The sequence below is a fragment of the Periplaneta americana genome, chromosome 6 (assembly GCF_040183065.1).
Source record: "Periplaneta americana isolate PAMFEO1 chromosome 6, P.americana_PAMFEO1_priV1, whole genome shotgun sequence".
Taxonomy (NCBI): Eukaryota; Metazoa; Arthropoda; class Insecta; order Blattodea; family Blattidae; genus Periplaneta; species Periplaneta americana.
In genome coordinates this window covers 8,756,442-8,783,223 of record NC_091122.1, presented here as the reverse complement: position 1 = coordinate 8,783,223, position 26,782 = coordinate 8,756,442, and the positions used below count along the sequence as shown (strand labels likewise).

The 26,782-nt window shown below is 35.9% G+C and overlaps 1 protein-coding gene across 1 annotated transcript in view; it reads right to left on the bottom strand.

Moving 5' to 3' along the window:
* Window positions 1–10,491, bottom strand: part of LOC138700969 (uncharacterized) — a 40,491-nt gene extending 30,000 nt beyond the window's left edge. Inside the window, exons 1-2 of the mRNA XM_069827419.1 lie at window positions 10,356–10,491; window positions 4,623–4,681 (exon numbers count right to left, since the gene is read on the bottom strand). Of these exons, the coding sequence (XP_069683520.1) occupies window positions 4,623–4,681; window positions 10,356–10,413 (117 nt within the window). The 5' untranslated portion in view covers window positions 10,414–10,491. The remainder of the gene's footprint in view (window positions 1–4,622; window positions 4,682–10,355) is intronic.
* Window positions 10,492–26,782: the final 16,291 nt, after the last annotated feature.

The window sequence follows — 26,782 nt, the reverse complement described above, 5'->3', positions numbered from 1 at the left end:
AATTGACAAAAAATAGAAAGCCTTCCAATGAACATAATTATAATACAATATATTGAGAGGCATGCAGTGTGCCTGAATTATGAAATTAAAAACATTTAAAATTATTATATATAAAAAAGCCTAGTCTTCAGTTTTATATAAAATAATTTTAAATGTTTTTAATTTCATAATTCAGGCACACTGCATGCCTCTCAATATATTGTATTATAATTATGTTCATTGGAAGGCTTTCTATCTGTATGTCAATTTAATTTTAAGACTATGTACGCTATTTAACTATTTTATGTAAAGTATGCATGGTCAGGCTATTTACTAGTGTTTTATAAGTGTTTAAATAATATTTTCACCTAGTTCAAATGTTTGTTTGTTAGAAAACTATCACCTGAAGATGACTTGAAAATAAGTCGAAAATATTCGTGACGTATATTAACATTGTATCTTGATGTAACAGAAACCATTTCTGCCATCATAACATGATAAGTGATTGAGAAATAAAAACTAATTTATATGACTATTGCTCTTTTACTACGTCACACTACTTTCGACCAATAAAACGGTACGAAAGGACGTCTTTCAACCAATCATGGCTGCTTATCGCACAATTTTATCGCGTCCCTAGCATTTGTTTAATTTTATCGCGTCCCTAGCATTTGTTTAATTTTATCGCGTCCCTAGCATTTGTTTCTTTGTTTGCCAACATTTGAAACTGCGCTGGCCTGGACGTAAAAAAAATTGAAAATTACAAACCACTCCAGTCGATGCACAGCAGTTTCAAATATGACTCGCATTGGCATTCAAGAACAAGAATTAATAAAAATCACTGGTCATACCTATGCATGTTCTGAAATCCTATTTACAAATAAATGAAGAGCACCATTCGGAAACACTGAATACTGAATAAGTTGGATACACCATGTGGGCCTAAATCAACGAGTTCCACTTCTATTACGCACACGTCCAATATAACATCAATTGAACCACCAACCACATTCAAATTTGAAAATTGTACATTCAATAATTATTCCTTTTAAAATTATTCATGTTTTTTATGTCATCGTCGTTAATTAAAACTTTTCTAACACTTGTGTATATTATTTAGGTTATGTTATAGCTTCTGCTATATGATATTATGAATAGTCACGTATCAGAGATTGTTTAATATTAAGATTTATTGAAAATAATCTGTCAAGTGACGTTGATTACCGGGATTCGGATAATTGAAGTGGAATGCAACTGTTTTAATAATAAAAATGAAACCGAATCAACAAAGCCTTCTTGACTAGTAACACTGCCATCGTGATATAGATCGAGAACTTATCGACGAGAAGGCATTGCTAGTAATCATAACTCACTACTGCCATCTAGCATGCATCTAGTGTAATATTTGTAATGTTGAGATGGTAAAATAATACATTTGAAGACAGTTGTATTTTCGTAAGTCAATTAATATTTTATTGTATTGGAGTACACTTCGTTCTAATCTTTATATACTTTCTTCTAATCGTGTAATAGTCAATTAAATCCCACTCGAGTTTTGATTTTCTCTAGATAAATCTATAGTGAGATTACTGTTGATAAAATTTCCATAAGGGACCGGGATCGAAAAATTGTTTTTTTTTTCAACACCCAAACACCGTCCATGTTTTTATGTTCTATTATAATTAGTAAAGCTTTCTACGAGGTTTAATAGAAGGGCTTTATTGTAATTAGAAAAAATTTGCTCGTGACATTTTTAGTACGCTTCATTTCTTTTGTTTTATTCTGTAATCTGTACAGATGGAATCCGCCCGTTTTACTTCCGGCAAAGCATTCATTTGTTCTCTTGATCAAGGCCCACTCGATGGATTCGTTTCCCTCCTCTTAAAGGGCATCAAATTGGCCGTGATTGTCAAATAGCGCTGATGCCAAATGCATTTCTTTCTCAAATAGACAATTATTAAAATCGAGACAAATTGATTGGAGTGCACTAAAGATAGTACAGATAGTAACAGTATATTACTACTACAAGAAAGAGTAGAGTGATAGTGGATGCCAAATCTAGGGAATCGTGTAGGACCATAAAAAACTACAAATAATGCCCATGTCTTGTCAGTATATTTTTTCATTAATAATCTTCCTCTTATGTATTCGAGAAAACTTCGTAACTAATTCAACAGTTCGTGCCATAAATAGGCGTCGAAAAACTTTCATTTTCCATCGGAAAATCTATCGTGATATCAAAAAGGAGTGCGTTATAACGGCAGTAAACATTTTTAATAACCTCTCTATGGATATAAAAATGAAACTCAAAACATGGGATTATTTAGATTCAAATTAAAGAAGTACCTAATTTCTCACGCCTTCTATTCTGTAGGTGAATTCATGACATTCAAGAACGCTTCATGAATATTTATGTGTTAGTGAAATTGGTCGGCCACAGAGTTTGAACCCGTGACCTCCCGAATGCGATCTCAAATTCTACCGTCTGAACCAACTAGCTCGGTTGTGCATCATTGTTGATATAAATAAAGAAAAATAAAAGTGAAGTGGTACAAAAATATTATTTAAAAAAGACAGGAAACGAATATGGGTAAATTATGAGCGCAGGAACGCCATTTCGTGACACTTTGTAAAATAACTCAGCTCCAGTGAGCTCAACGGTAAAATGGTAATCTTTACGCTGTATGTGCTGTATTTTGGCGCAGTAAAAATGCTCATATTTACTACAAAACTCTTAAAACTACTATTATGTTCTGTGGACAAAAGAAAGTGAATTATATAAAATTAAAGTATTTTATGTGGACCGAATAAAGTTTAAATAATAAAGTAATACAATAATTGCGACAGAATATCAAGTTTCCTGTCGGTAAGAATTTATTTTAATCTTAGCTCAGTCCTTATATAGCATTACGTCCATATGGAGAAACGACATTTTCAAATAGTGAAGGTATTATCCAAATCGGTTAAGTAGCTACTGAGATTATTTCAAACAAACAGACATACATTCTTTGTATATTATTATTGATAAACATTTAAATATTTATGTATTCCCATTATATAATACAAATATACCCGTATAAAATATTGTTAAATGAATAATATTCTCCGTTTGTTATATGCAAAGCCGCCTTAAATAGACGGAGTCATTTGTTTTCTTTTCATTATAGCCTGTTAATCTGAGGCGGCGTTGGTAAAATTGTTGTTACTTTAAAACTCTTTTGTGTAGTTAAATATCAGTTCTATCAAAATTTTTCATAGAATAAAACTTATCGATAATCATATTAAAAGAAACTTTTGTTATGTAACATTTTTCATGGAAATCAATAATAAGCTAGATATTTCGATTTATTTAATTCAGATTCCCTTATAATCCCCTTTTAAATAAAGTATTTTAAATGCAATATAGCCTAAAATATAAGTTAGAACAAACTTAATTTATATTAAAAATTTCATAGAAATCGGTTCAGCCATTATCGTATGAAATGGTAACAAACATCCAGACAGACATACAAACAAAAATTTCAAAAACTCGATTTTTGGTCTCAGGATACCTAATTATACATATTAACACCAATTATTCTTAAAACATCGAAAATTACCAGAAAAAGTTTGGTTACAGATTTATTAATAATACAGATTTCATTTCTATTTTCATCATTCTGAATAATGTTAATTTCAGAAAATGCAAAGGCTTCAAAGTGAGGTTTAAAATCTGACAGAAGTCCGAAGTTCAGCAGTTGAATGTTCACCTTTCAATGTCGATCTTTTTTTACACTTCACATAATTTAATTTTGAGAAAATTGTGTTGTTTATAAATTTCTGAACCACATTGGCTTTTTAGAAAAGTATCACTCTATAAGGAAATTACGTACAGTTGCAAGAACGGCCTGGCATCCATGATATTAACAGAGAATTCTTCCATCATAAACAAAATGATTTTGTTTTTCTCCAATACTTAAAAGTTTCTCTCAACAAGTAATTACGAAAATTATTTTATGCTCGACCATGCGGAAATGTACTAATTATACACCTGGTAGCAGTCCTTTAATGCATGTCATTAAAGTACACCTACTCATTAAAGTACAGGTCTTCAGCCAATGATAACTCAGCTTACATGTGTTCAGCCAATGACAAGTCAGCTTTGTACCGTTATAAAACCGCAAGTATCGATTATTCTCGGATATGCAATCGAAAGAGAATTAGCGAAAAGTCACGGAGGCTGAAATCCAATACTGTCGCAGAAGGTTATGTTCTGTTACTATAATAATTAGCGTTAATTGTAAATGGCATTCAAATAAATTCAATTTGTCATCTCGTTTTTCAATGTCGAATTCAATAATCAAAGTTATACCACGTTTAACGGGATTACACAAGGTCAATGACATTATTGTCCCTCGGAAAAAATCAATACTTTCGCGTCTGCGCACATCTCACAATTCACGACCTAGAACAAGGTCACTTCCGATCTTGTCAGTTACAAATAAAATGTATACATCTGAATACCGGTAATTTCAAGTTAGAAATATGGTCGAGCATAAAAAGTCGTATGAAACTCGCTTGCCCTCGTTTCATAAACATCCATACTCGCTTTCTTAATTACTATCATTATAGGCTCGTTGCATAATGTACTACTTCACACTTACTAAATCTGCTAATTGGTCTCCGAGTTCTTCGGAATCACTTATCGTGTCACTTGCCACTTCTGAAAAAGAAACAAATAATTTGTAAAGACAGTGATATTACGCAGAGCGATTGGTGGATATTTAATTACCTGGTTCATATGGGAACTATGAGCTTCCAATGGGGGACATGCATGACACTTTCAGTGGGGGATATGATACGAGTATTATGTTATGATATGATATTTATTTCTACAGCTCTTATTTAGTAATGGGTCACCACCACATATCTGTATTCGTACTTCCCATCACCTTAGAATGCAATAACACATACAAACTTTCATCGACGTGTGCAGTCATCTTATTTCACCTTTACTACTCCTATTACTTACCATAATACATACCCTCAATTTACTATCTAACCTCTCACCTTGAAAATGATTACCTCACCACTTTTTTGTTTACTTATATTGAAATACTTCCTATCTTTTAAAATTTCCTTAGTTTATATACTATCTTTTACCAACACTACTTAATCATTCTCATTTACTTTCATCTCCAATTGAGCCGTTCAGAGCAGAAGTGGTGTAAGTCAATATTGGGTAATGAGGTTTAAAGTAAAAATTCTGTAAAATACAGAGCAAAGTAACAATTAATACGTCCTTCTTGCTATCCACTGATTTCTAGTAGTTTAAATAAATTCAATATTAATTGCTACTTTGCGCTGTATTTTACAGAATGTTTACTTTAACCCCCATTACTCATTTTTGACTAATACCACTTCTGCTCTCAACGGCTCAATTTGCAATCACTTCTGCCTCTCCTCACTTCTGTCATCACTGTTATTCCCTATTTCTCCACTATTCACAGAATCATATGTTTATTTGTTCATTTTCACCCACGATAAATTTTTCGTTAGGCACTATCATTGTAAGTGAGTGCTCAAAGGAAAACATTATAATGTCATGACATGCATTGGAATATTTAGCTTTATATCTTGATGTAATGCGTCAGCGGCGATCAACTCAGGTCCTCTTAAGGGGAGAGGATGGTATTTTTAAAAACTTTTTTCCTATTTGGTGTAAAATTTTAATTTTTGTATGTAGAGAGCTCATAGCTGTAGCAATTCAATCAAATATAAATATTTTGAAAAAAAATATATATATATTTGGGGGCCCAATTTTGAAAAAAAATGTATTCAATGCAGGATTGTACTAAAACCGATATATCTAAACCGTTTTTAAAGATAGATTCAAACGGTTTTTTGCAATGTATTTGCAAAAGCATATTCTACAAACTGTCTGTAACAGAATTTTGATATTAGTCCCCACGTCTGTAAAATAAACAATGAAATTTTAATAACAATTTTCTGATTTCCTTTCTTGCAAACAAAGGGACGTATTTTTAAAATGAAATCAATTAACAGAATTCTGTTACAGAGAAACGTTTCCTAATAGTCTAAAGAATGTGTGTTCTAAATTTCATGCATGTATCTTTAATAGTTCAGGAATTATATCCGTTTTTGTCTGGTAATGTAGCAAAAAAAAAAAAAAAAAAAAAATGAAGTTACTGGAATCCGATAAATGTGGGCATGTGATTTTAAAATCTATAGCGCAGGAAGTTTAAAAATGACGATTCAACATGCGATAAGGGCACAAATACCCACAAAATGTTATGCTATGCATTCTACACATATCACAGAGTATTTTAAAGAATGTTTTTTATTTTAATTTACTAATTTTTCACCAAAAAAATACCATCCTCTGCCCTTAAGCCAGGGGTCAGCATCAGGAGTGAATCCAAACTCTAAACGGGGACGCTTAATATTCATGCGCGACGGCATCAACGCTGCGCGGTGTTCGGCGGGGAAGAAAGGGGGTGAAGAGAAGTTGTATGGCTCCCCGTGAGAGAGTAGAATTCGCTCTTGGTGCCCAGCCCTGTCTTAAGCCTTGGTTTTTCTGAACCGATGCACGCTACGTGCGAGGCCGGCGCTGCGTAGAAGCCGTTCCAGTGTAGTTGCACCTTGTCATCTCGCGCAGGTTACGTGGGCAGCAGCACATAGAGTCTTACGTAATAGACGCGTTTTCGTCTACAGCGCATCCAAGGTCATGCTTCAAGCACAGTGGAACGGCTTTCACCACCTTCGCAACGACGCTGCGTGGATTGTGGTTTCTCAAGCTGCGAGTTTCCTTGGTGGACTAGTTGCTGAGCGTAGGTACTGTCCTGATTTTCCTTTAAAATTCTCTTAAGTTCCTTCAGTGGAACGACGAAACAGGGAGACAAATGGATAGCAAGCTTGCAGATCATATATTAAGTTTTTCTGAGCCCTAAATTCTCTTACAAAGACGCGTTTTCGCGTACTTTTTAATTGGTTCTCCTTCCATTTCCCAATTGACATTGACAGAGGTCTCGCCTCCTGTTCGCTACTTTTGAAATGGGAAGCTAATGTAGGCCTATGTACGTATGTTTAGTCAACAGTCTGAGTTTTGATGCAGATCCTACCGAGTCAAGACGTGAATTCTGCAAGAACATGTGTCTTGCGATGATCGCTGCATATTCCACGTCTGCCAGTGGGTGCCATGTACTAGGAAATTCGTATGTTAAAATATGTCCCAGTGTTATAATGTGTCGTAAAGTACAGTATATTTTCAGCCAACAAGCATAGTCTGTCTGCTTGGTGAGTACCTGCCGTTAGTTTGAAACAATATAATTTTATCTTGACAATCGGCAATCGATGTTTCCAGAAAACTTTGAAATATGTATAATAATTCTATTCTGCAACAAGATACATATAATCCAGAAATTCGTACGCCACCATATTATAAGCACTGTAAATGTTGTTTAATAAATTAATCACTGGTTTACCCGTATATTGTTAGATATTCTTTATGAGTTTACATATTTCACTCTCTCTATTTTAATGTATATATTTACATAGATATTTTGCTATACTACATAAAAGTTAGTGTTTTTTTTTTTGGTAGCCTTAATATTTTAAACTGTAACGCCAATACTGCCCGTGTCTCACGTCCTGAACCGAGAGTTCCCTAGTCCTTATAACCACGCCTCTTAGGTCTGCTCGGACCGGCACGGGAGCTGCAGCGTGGCGACACGGCAGCATATTATATGTTCTGAAAACATTATCCTATGCCATCGCAGGGATCTTTACTGGTTATATTACTGGATACTCTAATCGTGGTTACCAGTATCGCGATTATCTCTGATGGCGATTTCCTAAAATGTATGTACATATTAGGCCACTCTTCGTTCAGTCAGAACAACTGCTGAATTACCATAGAGCAGCATTTCTCAAAGTATGTTCTGGGGTTCCGTGAGCCCTATATGATTTTAAATGTTATACCTTTTTTACTTGGTTATTTAACGACATTGTATCAACTACTAGGTTATTTTGCATCGATGGGATTGATGTTAGCGAAATGGTATTTGGCGAGATGAAGTCGGGGATTCGCCAAAGATTACCTGACATCCGCCTTACGGTTGGGGAAAACCTCGGGGAAAAATCCAACCAGGTAATCAGCCCAAGCGGGAATCGAACCCACGCTCGAGCGTAACTCTGGATCGATAGGCAAGCGCCTTAGCCAACTGGGCTGCTCCGGTGTCTATTTTATACTTAGTGGATACTATAAAAATACATAGAAATGTTATGAAAATATGAATCAATAATAACATGAAACTACCGATAATAATAATAATAATAATAATAATAATAATAATAATAATAATAATAATAATAATTATAATCCAAGAATATGCTTAATAATAATAATATTCCAATAATATGCGTAATAATAATATGTTTAATGAACTTCTAAAACGGAAAATGCCCGTAATATATATCACCTTCATCACTGGATTCTGAGCGTATGTGTTCACTAAAACAAAATATCGAAAAGACAAAATGCAGGACTACAGTAGAAATGAGACTACAACTTTCCGCCATAAAACCAGATTGCAGGCTTAAAAAGCAAATACATTCGTCCCACTGAACAGACTTATTGAGATACTAGCTTTCACTTGTCTGTTAATTATTAAAAACTAATAAAATATTACAAGGATTCCGCAGTTACACTTTAGATTAAAAGGGGTTTCGCGGTGGAAAAAGTTTGAGAAACATTGCCATAGAGGAAAGAGTGTACGGATGTGTACACATGACAACCGTAACCGCTATTAGGTCGATAATCTCAAGTAGAGACTGTAGTCTACCACTGGTATTAGTGTTTAGTTACAGGAATTGTTAAGTAGGACATAATTTGTTTTGTGCGAGATCGTGCGTATTTGCTTGTTTTCCGCACAGAACCAATACGCGGTAAGTGTGAAATACCACATTCAGTATTCCCAACGTAACACACATAACAATTTCCCTCTTCTTACCGCTTAAGCGCGACATTCATTTTACTGCTTTAGGCTTTTAACATATTATTTTTAGAGACGTTTAACATAGTAATGATTATGAATTGGAAACTTATCACTGCAATTTCACCTAAATTGCAATGTTAATTATTGTTTTTAAATATCTGCAAAAATTAAGTAAAGTCTACTACACCACGAAACTTATTGCATTCCTGATACAAGTAACATTAAGGAAGCCGTGAAAAAATCAACAAGATTCCAGATGCGGATGTTATTACTGCAATATGTTATATAAATAATATTGTTAAAATATTAAAATGAAAAATAAATCATTACATAACCTTACCGTTTGTTTTAAGTTCGCATTTATAGACTGGGGGGGGGGAAGACAGACGTATATCACGGCCTGCTGGAGTATAGTAAACACAGAAAACATTTTATAGCAACAATGTTGAAGAAGGATATTTTGGCTTTCCGAAGTTGCCGTCATTAAACAGAAACCAAGATGGAGATTTCATTGCAACTAATTAGAAATTCGTCTTTCAGATATGTAATAAACGATCTTCGCAGAAAATAATGTACGATACACGAGCGGTATGTTAGTTTTCATGTTCTCGGAAATTAAAAAAGCTCAACTACGTTTCGCTTTTTCAATCTTTTCCTCGACCATGAGAACGTCAACATACCGCTCTTGTAACGTATATTACTATTGTGAGGGGATAGCCTATACATTCGCTTGTCCATGGCTGATCTTGCTCCATAGCTGACGAAAGGAATCCTGAAAAGGCCGATAGGGTAGTAGACACATGCGGTACCCAGCACCTCCTACTCTCCCCCTCTGCGTCTCGCCCCGCAAAGAAACAGCTCAGGAAGTGAGGCATGGGCAGTACTTCAAGAGCGTGACGTCATACAATTTCGTGTGACAATTACCCAGAGGTTGTGTTGTGGGTAACCTATCATGATACGGACGGGTTTGAAAATAAAAATGAAGAAAGAAATGCTGAATAAAGTGATAATTAGACTGAGATGCAGAAGGACGTGAAGATAAGTTGAAGGAGGAAGACGAACAGATAGAGAAAGAAATGAAAATGAAGAAAGGAAAGGAAAATGAACAGGGAACTAGGAAGAGGAGAATGTTATGTTTTATTTAATGACGCTCGCAACTGCAGAGGTTATATCAGCGTCGCCGGATGTGCCGGAATTTTGTCCCGCAGGAGGGAAGAGAAGATGTCTTCGAAAAGCGAAGGGCGGGAATCAGATGAAGTAGACCTAATCGAAGAACAAGTGGAACGAATTTTTATATTTATAATTTCGTGCACCAGACAGCGAAACGTGGAAGATTTGGTAACGGTAACAAAGAGCCAAGCAATGAAGTGTTGAACTTACCAACGAAGAAGAAGGGCACAAATGCACCGAGGACGAAGATCAACAGCGAAGTTCTCATTGTCTTGTAGTAAGGCACCTGGTCTGCTGTCAATGGTACGCCGTCTCAGTGAAAACGAAGAGCTCCACCGCCTTCTTTTATACGGTCTCCACGGACATGACACCGATAACATGTTGAACTACGTAAGTACGTTACTATGATAGGCTCGTCGGTTATATAATACACGACACGTTTGTTTCATTATAATGTGACGTGCTAAGCGTCAATTTGTGGTCATGGAGTAATTTATTCATAACGTTCTGCCGAAGGGCAGGTTTTTCACTGCAAACCCAGCATTTTCCAGTCTTTCCTATTTTCTGCCTTCCGTTTATGATCCATATATATCTTACTGTTGTCTATTGTTTGATATCATCATCATCATCATCATCTTCTTCTTCTTCTTCTTCCCCGAACTCTTCTCCCGTTCATCATTCCTTCGAGTGCATCCTTCAGTAGGCAGTTTCGTGTTAGTCAGTGACCCACCCAATTCCTTTTTCTCTTCCTAGTCAGTTTCAGCATCATTCTTTCTTCACCCACTCTTTCCAACACAGCTTCGTTTCTTCTTATGTCTGTCCATTTCTGACGCTCCATTCTTGTCCATATCCACATTTGAAATGCTTCTAGCCGCTTCTCTTCACTTCGTCGTAATGTCTATGTTTCTGCCCTATGCAATGCACACAAAGAACTTAGTCTGTCTCTCTCTTTGTTCTTTTTCCAGAGTTCAGCAGATGATGCTCCTTTTTGTATCATTGCTATCCTCCTTTCGACTTCTTGGCGGCAGCTCATGTTACTGCTTGTAGTACACCCCAAATATTTGAAGCGGTCCACTTGCTGTACTGCCTCATTTAGAATTCGCAAGTTTACCTTCTTTACTTTTCTTCCTATGACCATGGTTTTTGTCTTGTTTGCATTTATCTTCATCCCACACAGCTATCAGCTATCATTTTGCTCCAGCAGTATACAGTATATGGAGTCATCTTCATTCAGAGATTGGAAACCTTGATAAGCTAATGCTAATTGTGATTTCCCGATCTCTGATTCATCGATTGTCGAGCAGTATGTTGCTATGCTGGAAACATTCTTTGCACCGTGACTGCACCATCTTAACATCGAAAACATGTGGCTTCTTGATCGCCGGACATGACACATTTGAACTTATTTTTTATCCTTTGGACTCTGGACAAATTGTCTTCGGATGGCTTCTACCGTTTCATCATTTGTGGATGGTCTTCCAGTACGGTTTTTCTCCAGTAGGCTTCGAGTTTGTTTTAACTGTATAGTAATGACGAATGTTATTCTCTTGTGTTGGTTCTTCGTTAAATAAGCGACGAAATTCACTTCGTACACAAGTCACATATTCAAAATTTTCCATCCACAAAACCCATTACGCTTTTCTTTGAAATCCATCTTGTAGGCCTATAGTTAATTGTAACAATGAATATTATTGCATTTGTTCGATCGGTACCGTCTCAGTGCCTCAAACTTACAGACGAAAACTTTGATATTTTTATTCTCATCTGGGACCAATATTACAATCCTACCTCTACTCATTAAACAAATAAATTCCTCTGAAACCCCACCATGACTTTTGGGACTCGGTGAATCCTCAGCCTCACGTCGCTAAATGCGAGAACCATCTCGCTATCACCAATTCCACCCATGGTACATGATTTCGCAGTTGATATAACGTCGTTAGAAGACTGCCTGAAAAGGGGACTGAACTGTGAAGAAGTTAGGCTATGTGATGTCTTTAAGATACAATTATCTTTCCTTTAAGAGGACACTCTACTAACAATGATTTATCAACCACAATCTGAGAGCATGTTTACTACTATGTAAAGAACTAACAAAATCCAAGTTTTGAACTTCCAGACGTTCTTGGCTTTTGATTTTTTTTTTTTTTTATGTTTATTTTTAGAAATATTTTCAAACCCAAGTTTTTAGTAGAGCATGTCATTTTTCTGCTGTTACATTCACAAGATACAGAGAAGCATTTCTATGCATTCACACTTTGAAATACCTCATTTATTCACTTTAATTTTTTTATTTTTAGAATGTTATTTTTTTCTCTGATTTATTAAAAGTATTAATAAAGAAAGCTAGTACCATTTCTCACAAAATAAGTGCATAGAAACATGCAGCTATCTCACAAATACTTGCAGTAATAATTTCATCCAGATTGGTTAATATTTGGCATAAAAATTTGGTGTTGAATCATGAAAAATAAACTTACGGAAAATGGATTTGAATGTAAAATTAATTTGAAACTGTTTCACAATTGAAACTGTTTCTTGATACAACCTGTTCGAACTGTTCCTGAATGTTACACTAGTCGAGTGATCACTTCATTGTTTCACATGGTTCCAAGAGATAAACAGTTCAATTTCTAAACAGTTTTCCTCTCCTTTGTTGTCTGCAAAGATAGCACTATCAATAACCTCCAATCGAAAGTCGATATAATATTATGTTCCACACGGCCTTCGTGCAACAGTAGCCTATGTAGGATCGTGCAATTTAATTGTACGAATCAAATTACCTAAGGCATAATAAATCTGATATTAATTATTAGCTGCCCACTGATGGAGAATATGTTCATGGTGTCCTAACATAATATTAATTATTAATATACTTACAAATGGCTTTTAAGGAACCCGAAGGTTCATTGTCGCCCTCACATAAGCCCGCCAGCAGTCCCTTAATTATTAATATACAGCGAAAAATATCATCGGCTAATGTCTTATCGTTATTAATCTGGCCTAGGGCTATATGCGTTATTTTTACTAAAATCGATTTATTTTGAATTGTTGTTATTTACTGTACCCTTAACAGTAATCTACGAAAAATGACTTTCGTCATCATAATACACTGAACAGCTGCTTTAAAGACGATTCAAGGGCTTTGAAAGATGTTCCTGAAGCAAATGAGAGGTTGAAACAGTTGGAACACTTGGCACTCACGTTGTAAACATATTCTTATGAAACTGTTTTTTTTAAACTGTTATTTTGGAACAGCTTCCTTCATGAAACAGTTACAGTCGAAACTATTTCTTAAAAAGAACAGTTTATCCCATCTCCAATATTTATGTAAATTAGAATTGTCACCCCGCTACATGCATCAGCGACTTCAGGCAGCCAACTTGAGGTCAAGAAGTTATTGGATTTGTAATGAGAAATGTATAAAAAAGAATTCTTTGATGACAAAAAGCTTCCGACTGCTCTTTATATGCCACGGCCCCTTACAGACTAATTAAAAAAAAGCATATATTTTGTAATTAGAATTGAACAAAATCCATTTTGGGTGTGAAAATATACATTCTAAAGAAGTGAAATAGCTAATGCAAATTTTTTGGAACTTTTTTCATTATTGTGTGTGGAGTTCCCCGTAAGGTGCGTGTGTCTGACGCAGGGGGACATTTGAACGACAAAGTTGCGAAACTGATGGAATGGCAAGAAAGTAACATTTATTTTTTTCCTAAATCCAGTGCATTTGAGCGGGATATTGTTTAATTTTGAGAACGCCATGTTCCTCTTTCTTCGCGATTGTAGTATCAGTTCAGTTACCTTGAGCTTTTCTAAAGACGGAATTGTAACGTGTGCTTAATCAAAAGCAGATAACCTATACAATGTACTCGTCCTTCGTTTTGTAAATTATGGAACAATGAAAACTATCACGCATATGATAGCAGCATTACCTACGTAATATTTTGTTTCTCTTTTACCATTGTTTGCTGATATGCCCCAATCTTGAATACAGATTAAAAAACGCGAACGTGGAACAGGTAATCAGCACTGTTTGAATGTGCTGCAAACTGAGGCGATTTTTTCTATGTAGGCTGTCTTTGGTTGTCATTTTGCGATCACGAAAAGTGGAATGGTGTTCCATGGGGAAAAAGAGTTTTTCTTTTCGTGGTGGAGATGGCGCTGTTTTATTTACTGAAACTGAAAATAATTTGTAACGATCATTTTACTTGTTTAATATTACCTCAAAGGAATTTGACATAATTGTATTTAATCAAAAATCTAAATCTAGGTAATCTCTGGATTCCCCATAAAATGGAAGTTGGTTGCGGATATTAGTAATATTGAACAGGCATCGACATTTTGAGTTTTGTATGTAGGTATTAATAGTTATCGCCAAATTAAAGACGGGAGTATTGAGCAAACAAGGGTAATATAATTGCAGGATATTTAAGAGTACGAGCTTCTGAGTTTTAAGCTTGATTTCAGTGATATTTTCACCAGTCATTATTGTTTCATTGATGATGTTGAAATTTTCAGATATAATATTTTGGTTTGTAAATTTGGGCCTTAAGGTATATGTACAATTTTACATACAAAAAATTTTGTTTTGTATAATTTTGCTCTGTAGAATTTTTATACAATTGAGAATGGTGCCAGAAAGAGAATGAAGTGAACAGATCCCTTGAAATTATGTCTAAATTGTTTTTAAAAATTATTTTGTTTATAATTTTGACATGCAACTTGAAACATGATAGCTTATACAGTTTTTAAGATAGAGCCACAGTTTCTTCACTGTTTTATAGCTAAAACTATTCTTTAGTGCCTGACATAGAGCTATTTCCTATTTTTATTTACATTAATTAAATATTACCATATATGTAACTTACAATAATATTTTATGTTGCACAAATCATGTAAAAAATCCATAGATAATTATTAATTATATTAATGTTATTTTACTCATTGTCAGGCACTGGAGGACATTTCAAGCTTCAAAATGGCACCAATATCTTCTTGGTATCACCATATTTGACTGTGATATCATGTTTAAAAGAATTAAATATTCTAAAATTACTATTTACAGGAAATGAACCACAAACTTTCAGAGCCTAGAAGACTGCATCATCATATGTCACCCCTTAAGCAGCTTCATGTCGGTCCAGTTTCAGCTTCTTTCTGCCTCTCAAATACCTCCGCCTAGTTTTAACTTCAGGTGTTGAATTTTTTTTTTGGAATTTTTGTCCTTATTTTCCACTGATGCAACAAATCCTGCGATGGTGTTTGTCCCAGGGTTTATGCCCATCCTCCTCAGAATTGTAATTTCTACTTTTGGACTCTTATTAAAATGATGTACCACATCATTGACACACAAATTTAGTTTTATGACTAACAGTAAAAGATTATAAATTACTTCATTATGTAAAATGGTTTTTTCAATCTAATGATCATGCTCAGATATCTATGCATCTATTTCGGGACTAGAAAGAAGTTTATTTTACAAGCAATGCTGGACGAGGGGATTGACTGCTACGAAGATTACTCCAAAAGTAAGTGACCGTGGCTGATGACGCAGTATTTTGGAAAATGGGAGTTATCTGAAAAACCATAAGGCATAAATCGAAAATTCTTACATCAAATTAAAGAGTAGAAAATTCTCTGTTAAAATAGTTATATTTTGAAAATTCTAATTTTTCATCATTTTTTGCGTTTTGTGGGTGTACATATACCTTAACAGTTAAATGCAAAAATGCATATTTTACTCATAAATCAGATTGCACATGAATGAATAAAAGAATGAAGATTTTTTCTAGTGTCGATAGCTGAAGATGTAGCTGTATAATAAAATTGAGTAATGGAATTGCGTATTTATTTTTTATATTACTGTGATGTACCAAAGTACGTATGATATTTCCGTGCATTACCATATGGTGAAGAACGAGTAGAATGGAACCTGGGTTTTCAGCTCTACGTACTAAGCCATACCGGATTCAGGACGTAGACCTGAAAACCCGGGTTGGAATCTCGGTGCCGGAGAGAATTTTTCTCCGTCCTACCCATTCCTCACCATATGGTATTGCAAAACGGGACAAAATTTACCAATAAGAAAGTTTAATAACTCACCAAATAATTGATGGATGAAAATGCTGTTTGCGGGAATTGACAAAGGGACTTCCAAAGTTTCGAATGACCACAAAAAAGAACGGTCCAATCACAGTTTCATGTGTAAGTCTGCACCAAACATTAATCTTAAGGCTGTCTCTTTCCAATTCACTCACTACATGCGGATTTTCTGATCCCCAGATGCGACAATTATGCCTGTTGACGATCCCACAGACGTGGAAGGTGGACTCATCACTAAACACGACCTTCTGCAGATATCCATTTTCAACAGCATGTCACTAGCGAAATCATATCGTGCAGGCAAGTCGTTTGGTTTCAACTTTTTAACCAATTGAATCTTGTATGCATGAAGACGTAACCTCTTGTGCAGAACATCGTGGATAGTTGACTTTGGAATTGTAAGTTCCCTGCTGGCACGGCGAACAGACTTACACGGCGGGCTCCGTTGGAATTCTGTCGACTTGCGCTTCTGTCATTTTCTTCCCGGTCTCAAGAAGCTTTCTGTGCCAAGGTGTTATTGTGTGCCTACCTGGTGGTTGCTTCTCAGGCCACTGTTGTCTAAATCTTCTCTCCACTATCTTCGGATACTTGAATTCGGCAAGCCAATAGCAGCATTGAACTTTTTGTTGCACTGTGAACGCCATTTTAATTACAGCTATGTCAACAACAATGACCAAATGTTGCCAACATCACACATAAAACTTAAAATGTCCCTCTTTCATTTGCCGCAAATTTCATTTTCCTATCTCCATTCTTACGCGAGCGATTAAACTTTCTTATTGGTAAATTTTGTCCCGGACACAGTGTATATGTACTTCGGTACATCATAGTATTAAGATAAGTGTAAGTAATCACTTTGTGATTCAAGACGTCGCGCAGTGTGCAATTTTCCCAGTCTAGGTGGACAAAAATCAAATTTCGACTTGTTTAGTTAGGCTTAGGTGAATACAATTCCTGTTCTTTAACATTTGAAGAATGTTGTGAGAAATAGCTTTCACTGATTTTTCAGCGGCAAGCTGTATCTAGAAGGGTTTGAACAATGAGTTCTTCCTGACACTTCTCGCTCCTGTTCAGCCGTAGACAGAGAGGCTTACTATGTGGGTGAAAAAGAGCCAATTCGTCTCTTGAGTTCTTAATGGTTCTAACTCCACTTTCAAACAAAATCGAGTTATGGTATACACACGAATCTCATGGACCTAAAGAATATAAATTGATCATAAAATTACAAAATAAATAACCTAATAACATTGCAATTCGCAGTTGTTTTTAGTCGTAAGTCCGAAAGTAACACTAATTTTGTTCTTAGTGGTTGTGTTCTCCAGAAGCGAATCATATTGCTGCATACAGTCACATGATTACATAACGAAACATGGTGGCAGCGACAGTGGAAAATACAAGGGAGCGCACAGTGACGAAAGATAGTGATATTATTAGTAGTTGATAAGTATTAAAAACACATTAAATAATACCAACCTTTAGCATTTTTTAAAGGTGCCTGAATGCATATTTACTTATGAGAACTTAGTTAGAATCATTTTTTCCATTTATGGTTGTGATGAAGTTTAGAATGAACAAGCATACGCAGTTATGTTCACCATACCACCGACTAGGGAAGGGGAAGATGGCAATATGTTTCGAAGGGAAGAAGTAAATAATTTTCTTGAAACGAGTATGTAAGACAGTAGCCCATCACTTTTGTGTAAAATCGTACTTTGTTTTAATAATTTAGTGCATAAATAGCTAATGATATATAGGGACATCATTTTATTTTTACTAACATTTTTAATATTAACTTGCCTATACCTCTGGATCAACGCCGTTTGCTACCTCCTTCCACGACTGGAGTTCGATGATACTGGCGTAATATACAAACGAAGCACTTCACTAGGTATAGGAGGGAAGAAAAGTAGTTCATCCATTTGCAAAAAAACTAGGAAATATCGCGCTTTTGAGTTTGATTATTTTAATTAGGTTTTTGTTTAATCAAAATACAGTACAGTATTAACAATGAGTTTTTTTTACTCACGAATTGAGCTGTCCATGTGGACGTATTCATTATGCAGTGTATATTATACTGTCTACAGCAGATTAGCGTACAATATAGAGAATTAAGTTAAATTGAAAAATAATCATAATATGGATATTTAAACACATTTTTTAAAATAATGGCCGTTCATTTCGATACAGGCGTCAGTTCTATGTGCGTATTATCGCACTATAGACTATTGTACCTAATCCCAATTGCCAGTTTCGTCCTTCGCACTAGTAACTTGTAGCGGCCGGTGATCGAAATCCTCGGCGAGGCCAGATGCAACTAGTTTAAGTGCCTCCGATAGGAAATGTTTATTTACGATATTAATTATTGTTATATTATTAATATCATGATTACTGTATTATTATTATTATTATTATTATTATTATTATTAGTCTATTATTATTAGCCTACTATTGATGAAAAATAATGTCACTCACCAAATAAGCTGTTATGCTCTGAGTTTCAGTGATTGTTTCAGTGTGATGAAGCAACCCACATTATGTGTTGAAATTCCTCTCCTTTCTGTTCTTTTTATTTTTTTCCCTTAACAGCAACGAAGAAGGCCAACACAGAAGTTTATTTTACACCACATTACCACTTAACCATTTATGTTGCCCATACCAGGATGCAATAGAAACTCGCGTTTTAAGATTATCTGTCAGAAAAATTGTCAGCGATGTCGTAGGTATCTCGGTAGACTCCCTCTTTATTTAAAACTTCCTTTCTTTCAATATTATTTCTTCTTGAAAAAAGGACACTTTAACAATGAATTAACTACACCAGCATTATTTCTCGCATTTGTTTCTGTTTATATTTTCCCGAAATACATAACAACATTGGCCCAGATTCACTACTGTACTACGAATTACAATAGTACAACACCCTCGCTTAAGTCATAAACTGAGACATAAGGGGAGGGAATAGTGTGCGTCTCTGCCTGCCAAATAGCTGGGATTTGTGTTATTTATGACCTATTTAGGAAGACAAGTCACCATTGCTATTCCCACCCCACTCTACCCTTGAGGCCGGCCCATGGATGTGAGGAGTGAAACCTGACCAGGCCACGAGGCCAGACGAATTGTGCCTCGGCTACAGCGTTTTAAGCGCAAGCTCAAACCCCGCGAAAATACAGGAAATTCAGAAGACAGACCCGTCACGAACGATTCTGGCCTCAGGAACAAATTTTACTGCAAAACAGGTCTATATACATCACAACCAGACCCGGCACGAGCGATTCTGGCCTCAGGAGTAAATTTTACTGCAAAACAAGTCTATATACATCACAAAGTTTTCAAATGCTTCTACAGCGATGCTTCATTCAAATAACTAATACATTATATAAAAACACAAAATTTGATTTCTGTTAAGCCAAGTGACTGAGGCCCGGCCTCACTTGCCTCAGTCAATCAGCCGCCACTGCTTCTAAGACTACTTTCATTTCCACAAAACATTTCCTAATCTCACTTACCGCTTTACGTAAGTCTTCTCTATTTTCTTTCTTTAGGTAGCCACTGCTGCTGTCTGCTGTGTTTTCAATAGTTTTGAGAGCACTTTCTATACGGTTTTCGAGCGTGTCCGCCTTCTTACCCTCCTCCTTCATTGTCAGTGTATTCCGAATCTCACCGGTCCGGTGGCATCAGTGACGTCACGTTGCAACGAAATAAGGAACTAAACTGCTGGAAGGATCGATGCTGTCATGGCGACTGTGTAAGTGGTTGTCTGTGCTACGCTAGCAAAATTTTGCGAAATTTCCGTACTGCCATCTCTTTCAAAGAAAAGAGATCATGAACAACTTATTTCTTGAACCGGTAGTAATAACTGGTCCGTTGACATGTTCGCTCATAAGTTATTAACATATTGTTTTTACGTTGTGCTCATTACACACAATACAGCAGAACACACCGCCATGACACAACAGTGCACGATGTTATTCGTCTGCTAATTCCCGCCCTATACAAGAACCAATCAGATTCACTGAAGGCGACTGATGGAGACTGCCACCACCCCTGCAAGTTGATGGCACCGGTGCGACACCGGTGGAATTCGGAACACCGTGATGCCATCGGATTGCTCACTGGTGAGATTCGGAATACGCTCTGTGGCAATGAGTTGTTGGAACATGGCGAAGTCACGTAGTACGACTTTTCGTCCCGAACGGTCCGTCCCAGGTCACTGACATCCCAGGAATTATTTTGTCACAAGCAGTTTTCGTACCAAGCGACTAGGACCAAACGAAACACTTTTGTCCCACATTTCTGTTCGTTCCATTCGTTAGGTACGAAAATAACGACAAGCTTGTATGTTGTTATGGTTGGAGTATTCTTAGAACTCATACAACATTTTCATTTAAAAATACAGTGCTTGTTGTCACTATTACTTACTTACTGGCTTTTAAGGAACCCGGAGGTTCATTGCCGCCCTCACATAAGCCCGCCATTGGTCCCTATACTGTGCAAGATTAATCCAGTTTCTATCATTATATCCCACTCCCTCAAATCCATTTTGATATTATCCTCCCATCTATGTCTCGGCATCCCCAAAGGTCCTTTTCCCTCTGGTCTCCCAACTAACACTCTGTATGCATTTCTGGATTCGCCCATACGTGCTACATGCCCTGTCCAATTCAAACGTCTGGATTTAATGTTCCTAATTATGTCATGTGAAGAAAACAATGCGTGCAGTTCTACGTTGTGTAACCTTCTCCATTCTCCTGTAACTTCTTCCCTCTTAGCCCCAAATATTTTTTCTAAGAATCTTATTCTCTAACACCCTTGATCTCTGTTCCTCTCTCTTGTTGTCGGTATAACATTACAAATCAATAGGTTTCTAAATTGAAAGTGTAAATTACAAAATTATCCAACGAGAGAAGAAAAATTCATGTAGCCGTAGATCGTCAGGTGCAAAGAGTTGTAAATCGTTATAACGAGTAAAAGGATAATGGTGAATTTACATATGCTCTTTCAGGATATTTATTCTGATATATCGCTGGCCCAGAGCCAGACTGTTCCAAGTCCATTGTGCTATTTCTTTTTTCAGGAGAGCTATTTTAAGCTCCTGACATTCAAAGCTTCGTGAAACAATTTGGAATAGTTTCATAGCAACATTGTGGAGAGGAATATTTACAATTTTGTTCGATTCATGTATGCAGACAAGAACTGGAACACAATGAAACACAGATTTCTTTCTTATAAAAAGTTGGACTTAGAACAGTCTGGTTCTCAGCCATCGATATGTACTTGAATTAGGTAAATAAAGCTAGTACACTTTTAAATCGTGATCAGGAAGAGGAAAAGGAATTGGTTGGGTCACTAGCTGAGCTGAAACTGCCTACTGAAGGATGCACTGGAAGGAATGGTGAACGGAGAAGAGTTCGGGGCAGAAGATGATATCAGATGATAGACAACATTAAGATATATGGATCATATGAGGAGACAAAGAGGAAGGCAGAAAAAAAGAAAGATTGGAGTAAGCTGGGTTTGCAGTGAAAGACCTGCCCTTGGGCGGAGTACTATGATTGAGTGAACTTTTAAATCATTTGTAATTTGTTTTTTTTTTCCATCAGAATTCATAAAATATACAAATTATCTTAATTTGAGCTTGGGACGTACAGGCGTATGGGACTAAAAATTGGAGCACAAAAAAGAAGGGGTTAAGTATCTCTGGGACAAAAACATTGGGACGAAAGTTACTGGCACCATTTGCTTGGGACAAATCGTCGTACATTCGCGAAATCATTTTCTGTGTAGATAACTTCCTTCGCAAGAACCGCTGCAAAATCTACAGTAATAATTTTTAACTGACCCACGTATTTGAGCAATTTTTAGTTTTAAGGTGGCCTTAACTTGAACCTACATTAGTGGTAGTGGTATTTATTATTCATTAATTCTTCTGGTAGAGTTCAAGCCTTCAGGCCTTCTCTTCTACTCAACTAAAACTAACTACTACAAACCATAGGAAATTCTACAGATACACACGATTGTGGTAATAAAATTATGATTTATGACATATTGTGGAACAAGCTTTTATACTTTATGGCAGTATAATAATTGTATAACATTATAATTAATATGTGTTTCTTACGTTATTTTTTGTCAGACAGCATTATAAAACAGTATTAATAAATAACATAAAACTAATGTGTAATTATTAGTAGCTTAATACACTGCTCAAAATAATTAGAGGAACACTTGTAATAAATTGGATAAGTTAGTGTTTTTTGAAGCTGTGATGCTGGAAATTGGACAATATGTAAATTGTAGCACAATTTTTAAAGATCTATGTCTAAATACAGAGTAATTACCTGAAATAACAAATATGGTGATATCTTTGATTGCGGAAGGCACTGACAACTTCTAATCGGTAAGCTTTCTGACGTTGCTATAGTGACGAATGCTGATTATTGCCTTGTTTATTAAAGCCTCTGACAAAATGAGGCATTTAAATGAGTTTGAAGTGTACCATGATCTACTTCTTTTACGACAAGGTCAATCACTGAGACAAGTGGCTAGAGAGCTTGAGGTTTCTCTTTCCGTGGTGTCCAGGTTACGCGACAGGCACATAGAGACAGATCAGCACTGTAGAAGACCTGGCCAGGGCCGCAAATGTAAAACAACCCCAACACGACAGATACATTGTCCTATCTGCTCTTCGACAGCGTACAAAAACTGCAAGAGATCTGTAGAATAACCTGTACATGGCTTCCAGAATCCAGGTTTCATACCAAACGGTAAGGAACAGATTAAGGAAAGAGAATATTCGCCCAAAAATGCCTGTTAAAAACAGTGTTTAACAAATGAGCATAACGTAGCAAGACTTACGTTTGCTGAAAACCATGCGGATTGGAACCTGAACCAGTGGCAGTCTGTGCTCTTCTCGGACGAACCCAGGTATCTTCTTACATTTAAGGGTGTGGGGACAGCCAGAGGAAAGATTTTCTGTAAGAACTGTACAGGAAATTGATGGATTCGGTGGACGTTCCATAATGGTGTGGGCCAGAATTATGTACAACAATCGTACGGACCTCGCAATTGTTCCCCGGCGACTATATGCTGTCCAGTATATCGAGGACGTTCTAGAAGAGCATCTAGCACCTGCTGCCATTGGAGTAGGTCCCGGATTTCTGTTTGTTCAGGATAATGCCAAGGCACATTCTACGGCTGCCAGTGGAATAACGGTCAGCGCGTCTGGCCGCGAAACCAAGGCAAGTTACCTGGTTGAGGTTTTTTCCGGGGTTTTCCCTCAACCCAATATGAGCAAATGCTGGGTAACTTTCGGTGCTGGACCCCGGATTCATTTCACCGGCATTATCACCTTCATCTCATTCAGACGCTAAATAACCTAGATGTTGATAAAGCGTCGTAAAATAACCTACTAAAATAAATTCTACGACTGTCACAGGGATTTCCTAAGGGAGAATGAAATTGAGGTAATGGAGTGGCCAGCGATCAGCCCGGATCTCAACCTTATTGAACACTTGTAGGTTATTCTGGATAGGAAAGTCAGGAACCTACATCAAACTCCACAAACCCTGCAGGAACTTGGAGATGCTCTAAAGGAGGAATGGGGAAAATATCCCCCAAGAGGAAATACAGAATCTCATAGGGAGCATGCCACGAAGGTGCCAAGCTGTCATCGAATGTCGTGGTGGCCATATCGATACTAGACCTTCATAACGGGTGTTTAAGTTTGATAAGTAAGGACAAGAGTCAATTTCTTATACAGAGCAATGTTTTAAAAAGTTGTTTGTTGACAGTATTCGTTTGTTTTTATTGACATGGAGATAAATGTGGCTATAAATAACCATAAATAATATACTTTATTAAATTCATGTCTGTACCTTTATTCATTGAAAAAATATTTAAATAATTCATAGTGTTCCTCTAATTGTTTCGAGCAGTGTATCATGAAGAAAGGGGATGCTATGATAACAAAGTTGTACTAAATGTTTTAGCACGGTAAATTGTGTCATGATGTTAACTTTATGGCACAAGTTACGCCGTCATAATAGAAGTCATGACGTTTTAGTTGCCATGGTAATATTTTACGGCTTTGGTACAAAAACGTGGCATATTATGCACAATTCAGTTTCCTTGCCAAGTAAATTATACCAACTTTTGAAATTTTATCTTCTTGTGTTTTCATTTAAAAGAGGCACGCAAGACACAAATGAAATAATTTAATATGCATCTAAACAGAAGATGAAACTTCATTTCGTGATCTACAGACAAAAGTATTCTTTGCAATCCAAAAATTTAAAGTAGATATTTGAATTAATTTATAGTCCTACATCGTATGATTGAAGGATTAGAGGAACTTTCATCCAGTCGTATAGTTGTATTCTATTCTGAGTTTATTAGAATGAAATTACCAGAAGCTTAGGCCAATGTAACTTATGTTTCATATTTTCTTTATAGCTGTTTTGCAAGGAAGTTTAGATTCAAGGAAAGACAAGGGCGCCCACAGTGGGTAGCGAGTGTATTTTTTTACGCCTTTTCTCTCTACATGCTCGATACATATTTTCTCAAACCCTCGGTAAACATTTCAACAAAAGAGAGTGCTTTAAACTATGCGTGCGCAGGGTAATGTAGGTTTCAGAACTGGCTATTTTTCATGTTAAGTTTTCTCTCTCCTCGTCCATCAGTTTCCTCTAATTTTCTAACCATCTTGCCACCACTGAGATTGAATCCTGCGGGCGCTCTTGAGGAAAGAACCCCAACATTGTTCACCCTTTCAAATACAGTCCTGTCACTCTTTCTTTTGTGAAGAAGGGAAGGAAATGTTTCGATATATTATTGGCCAGTTTTTCCAAGTAATGTTTAATTTGGTTTAACAAATGTTAAATTAACAGCTGGTTTATTTTTAACGTTTTGTTAAGATATTTTCCATTTTTCCAACATAATTTTGTTTAAAATAACCAACACTTAACTTTAACTGTCGTTAATACTATTCTAACTACTCAACAGTAGTTGGTAATGATTTTGCATATATAAGACAACTTCTTATGGGCTGATATTGTTATTTAAATTCTGTACATGTGTAAAATCGTAACCTGTTACAGTAGCCATGATTCATACAGTACACAGAGTTGATAAATGAAAGTTGCATTGACTACTATTGAATAATAATTATTATAAGTATGGTTATATTTTATAACGCTAAATATGAATTTTTGTTTAGAAAAATCTCAGCATTACGACCACCAGGTGACAATAATTACACGAATGTGTGTGTAGTCAACTGTACACAAAACCCCGAGGAGAATTCCGTATCATATAAAATTCTCTAATTCAGGTCCAGGTATAAATTATATGTAATTTCGTCCTAAAGAAGCAATTGCTGCTGAAACATTTTATTGTTTACTCACTGCGTATGTTGAAGTACTACTGACATCGGCTATAGTTGAAGAGCCAGTAACATAAAATCTAGAGTTAATAGTAGCTGGTGAATTGGAACAAGTGGCCTATTTCTGTTTGTAGGATATTCAAATCTGACTTCAATTTCTTGCTACGTTGAGATCGCACATTTCCTCAATATTAAATGGATAATAGCTCAGCATCGAAATAAGCGTCAGTATGATAATCAGTTGACTTATAAAGATTATCTTCCCTATATTAATATTCCAAAATATATTTTAAATTTTATATTACCAGTCTTATGGCCGGTTTCACAAAGCTTCATTAAGGTTTTAATGATTCATTAATTTATTTACTGGTTCATTAAATCATTTTTATATTTCACCAAGCATCTTTAGCCTAACGAACCAGTAAAACTATCATTAAATTTAGTGATAGAAATTTCCGTCTTTAAATTTTTAATTATTCATTAGTTGCAATATAAAATGGCGGAACGTTTCGACGCAGAATTGTTATATCTGAAACTGCTCGAAAATTAAGAGTCAAATGGAGATAATGTTAACTATTTAAAAACCGATCATTTTTAAAATTTGAATGACACAAAAATTCACAAAAGATACCGCGTCACAAAGATCGTGGTACCGGTACTCAAAATTTTAGAAGAAACTGATCATAGGTTAGAGTATCATAAAAACGGCTGAGACAAAGCTGAAACTAGTCAACTAGGTAACATACAACTGAGTTTTATTTTAAGACATGAAAGTGATTATTATAACTATATACCGGTACCTAAGAAATATTAGTAAATTAATACATAATGTGCATTCAAACATAACAAAACTTAATTGGTATATTAACTTTCATTTATTAGAATTATATTATAGCTAGCGATAAGATATGTTTGCACTGGCTTTAAAACAGAAGCGAAAGAGCTGGATTCTTGGAATTTATAATCGTTTTCTTTCCGATGAAAATTTAATTTTACAGCAGGATAATCACCCCGCGCACACCGCCATAAACGTTCAAAGACGGTTCACGGAAAAGCATGAAAAAGAGGAGGATTGACAAATATCGAGACATCCCACCTCAAAATCCAGATCAGTTCTGGGATCAAGTTCTGGCTACCTGAAAAGATTTCGCTA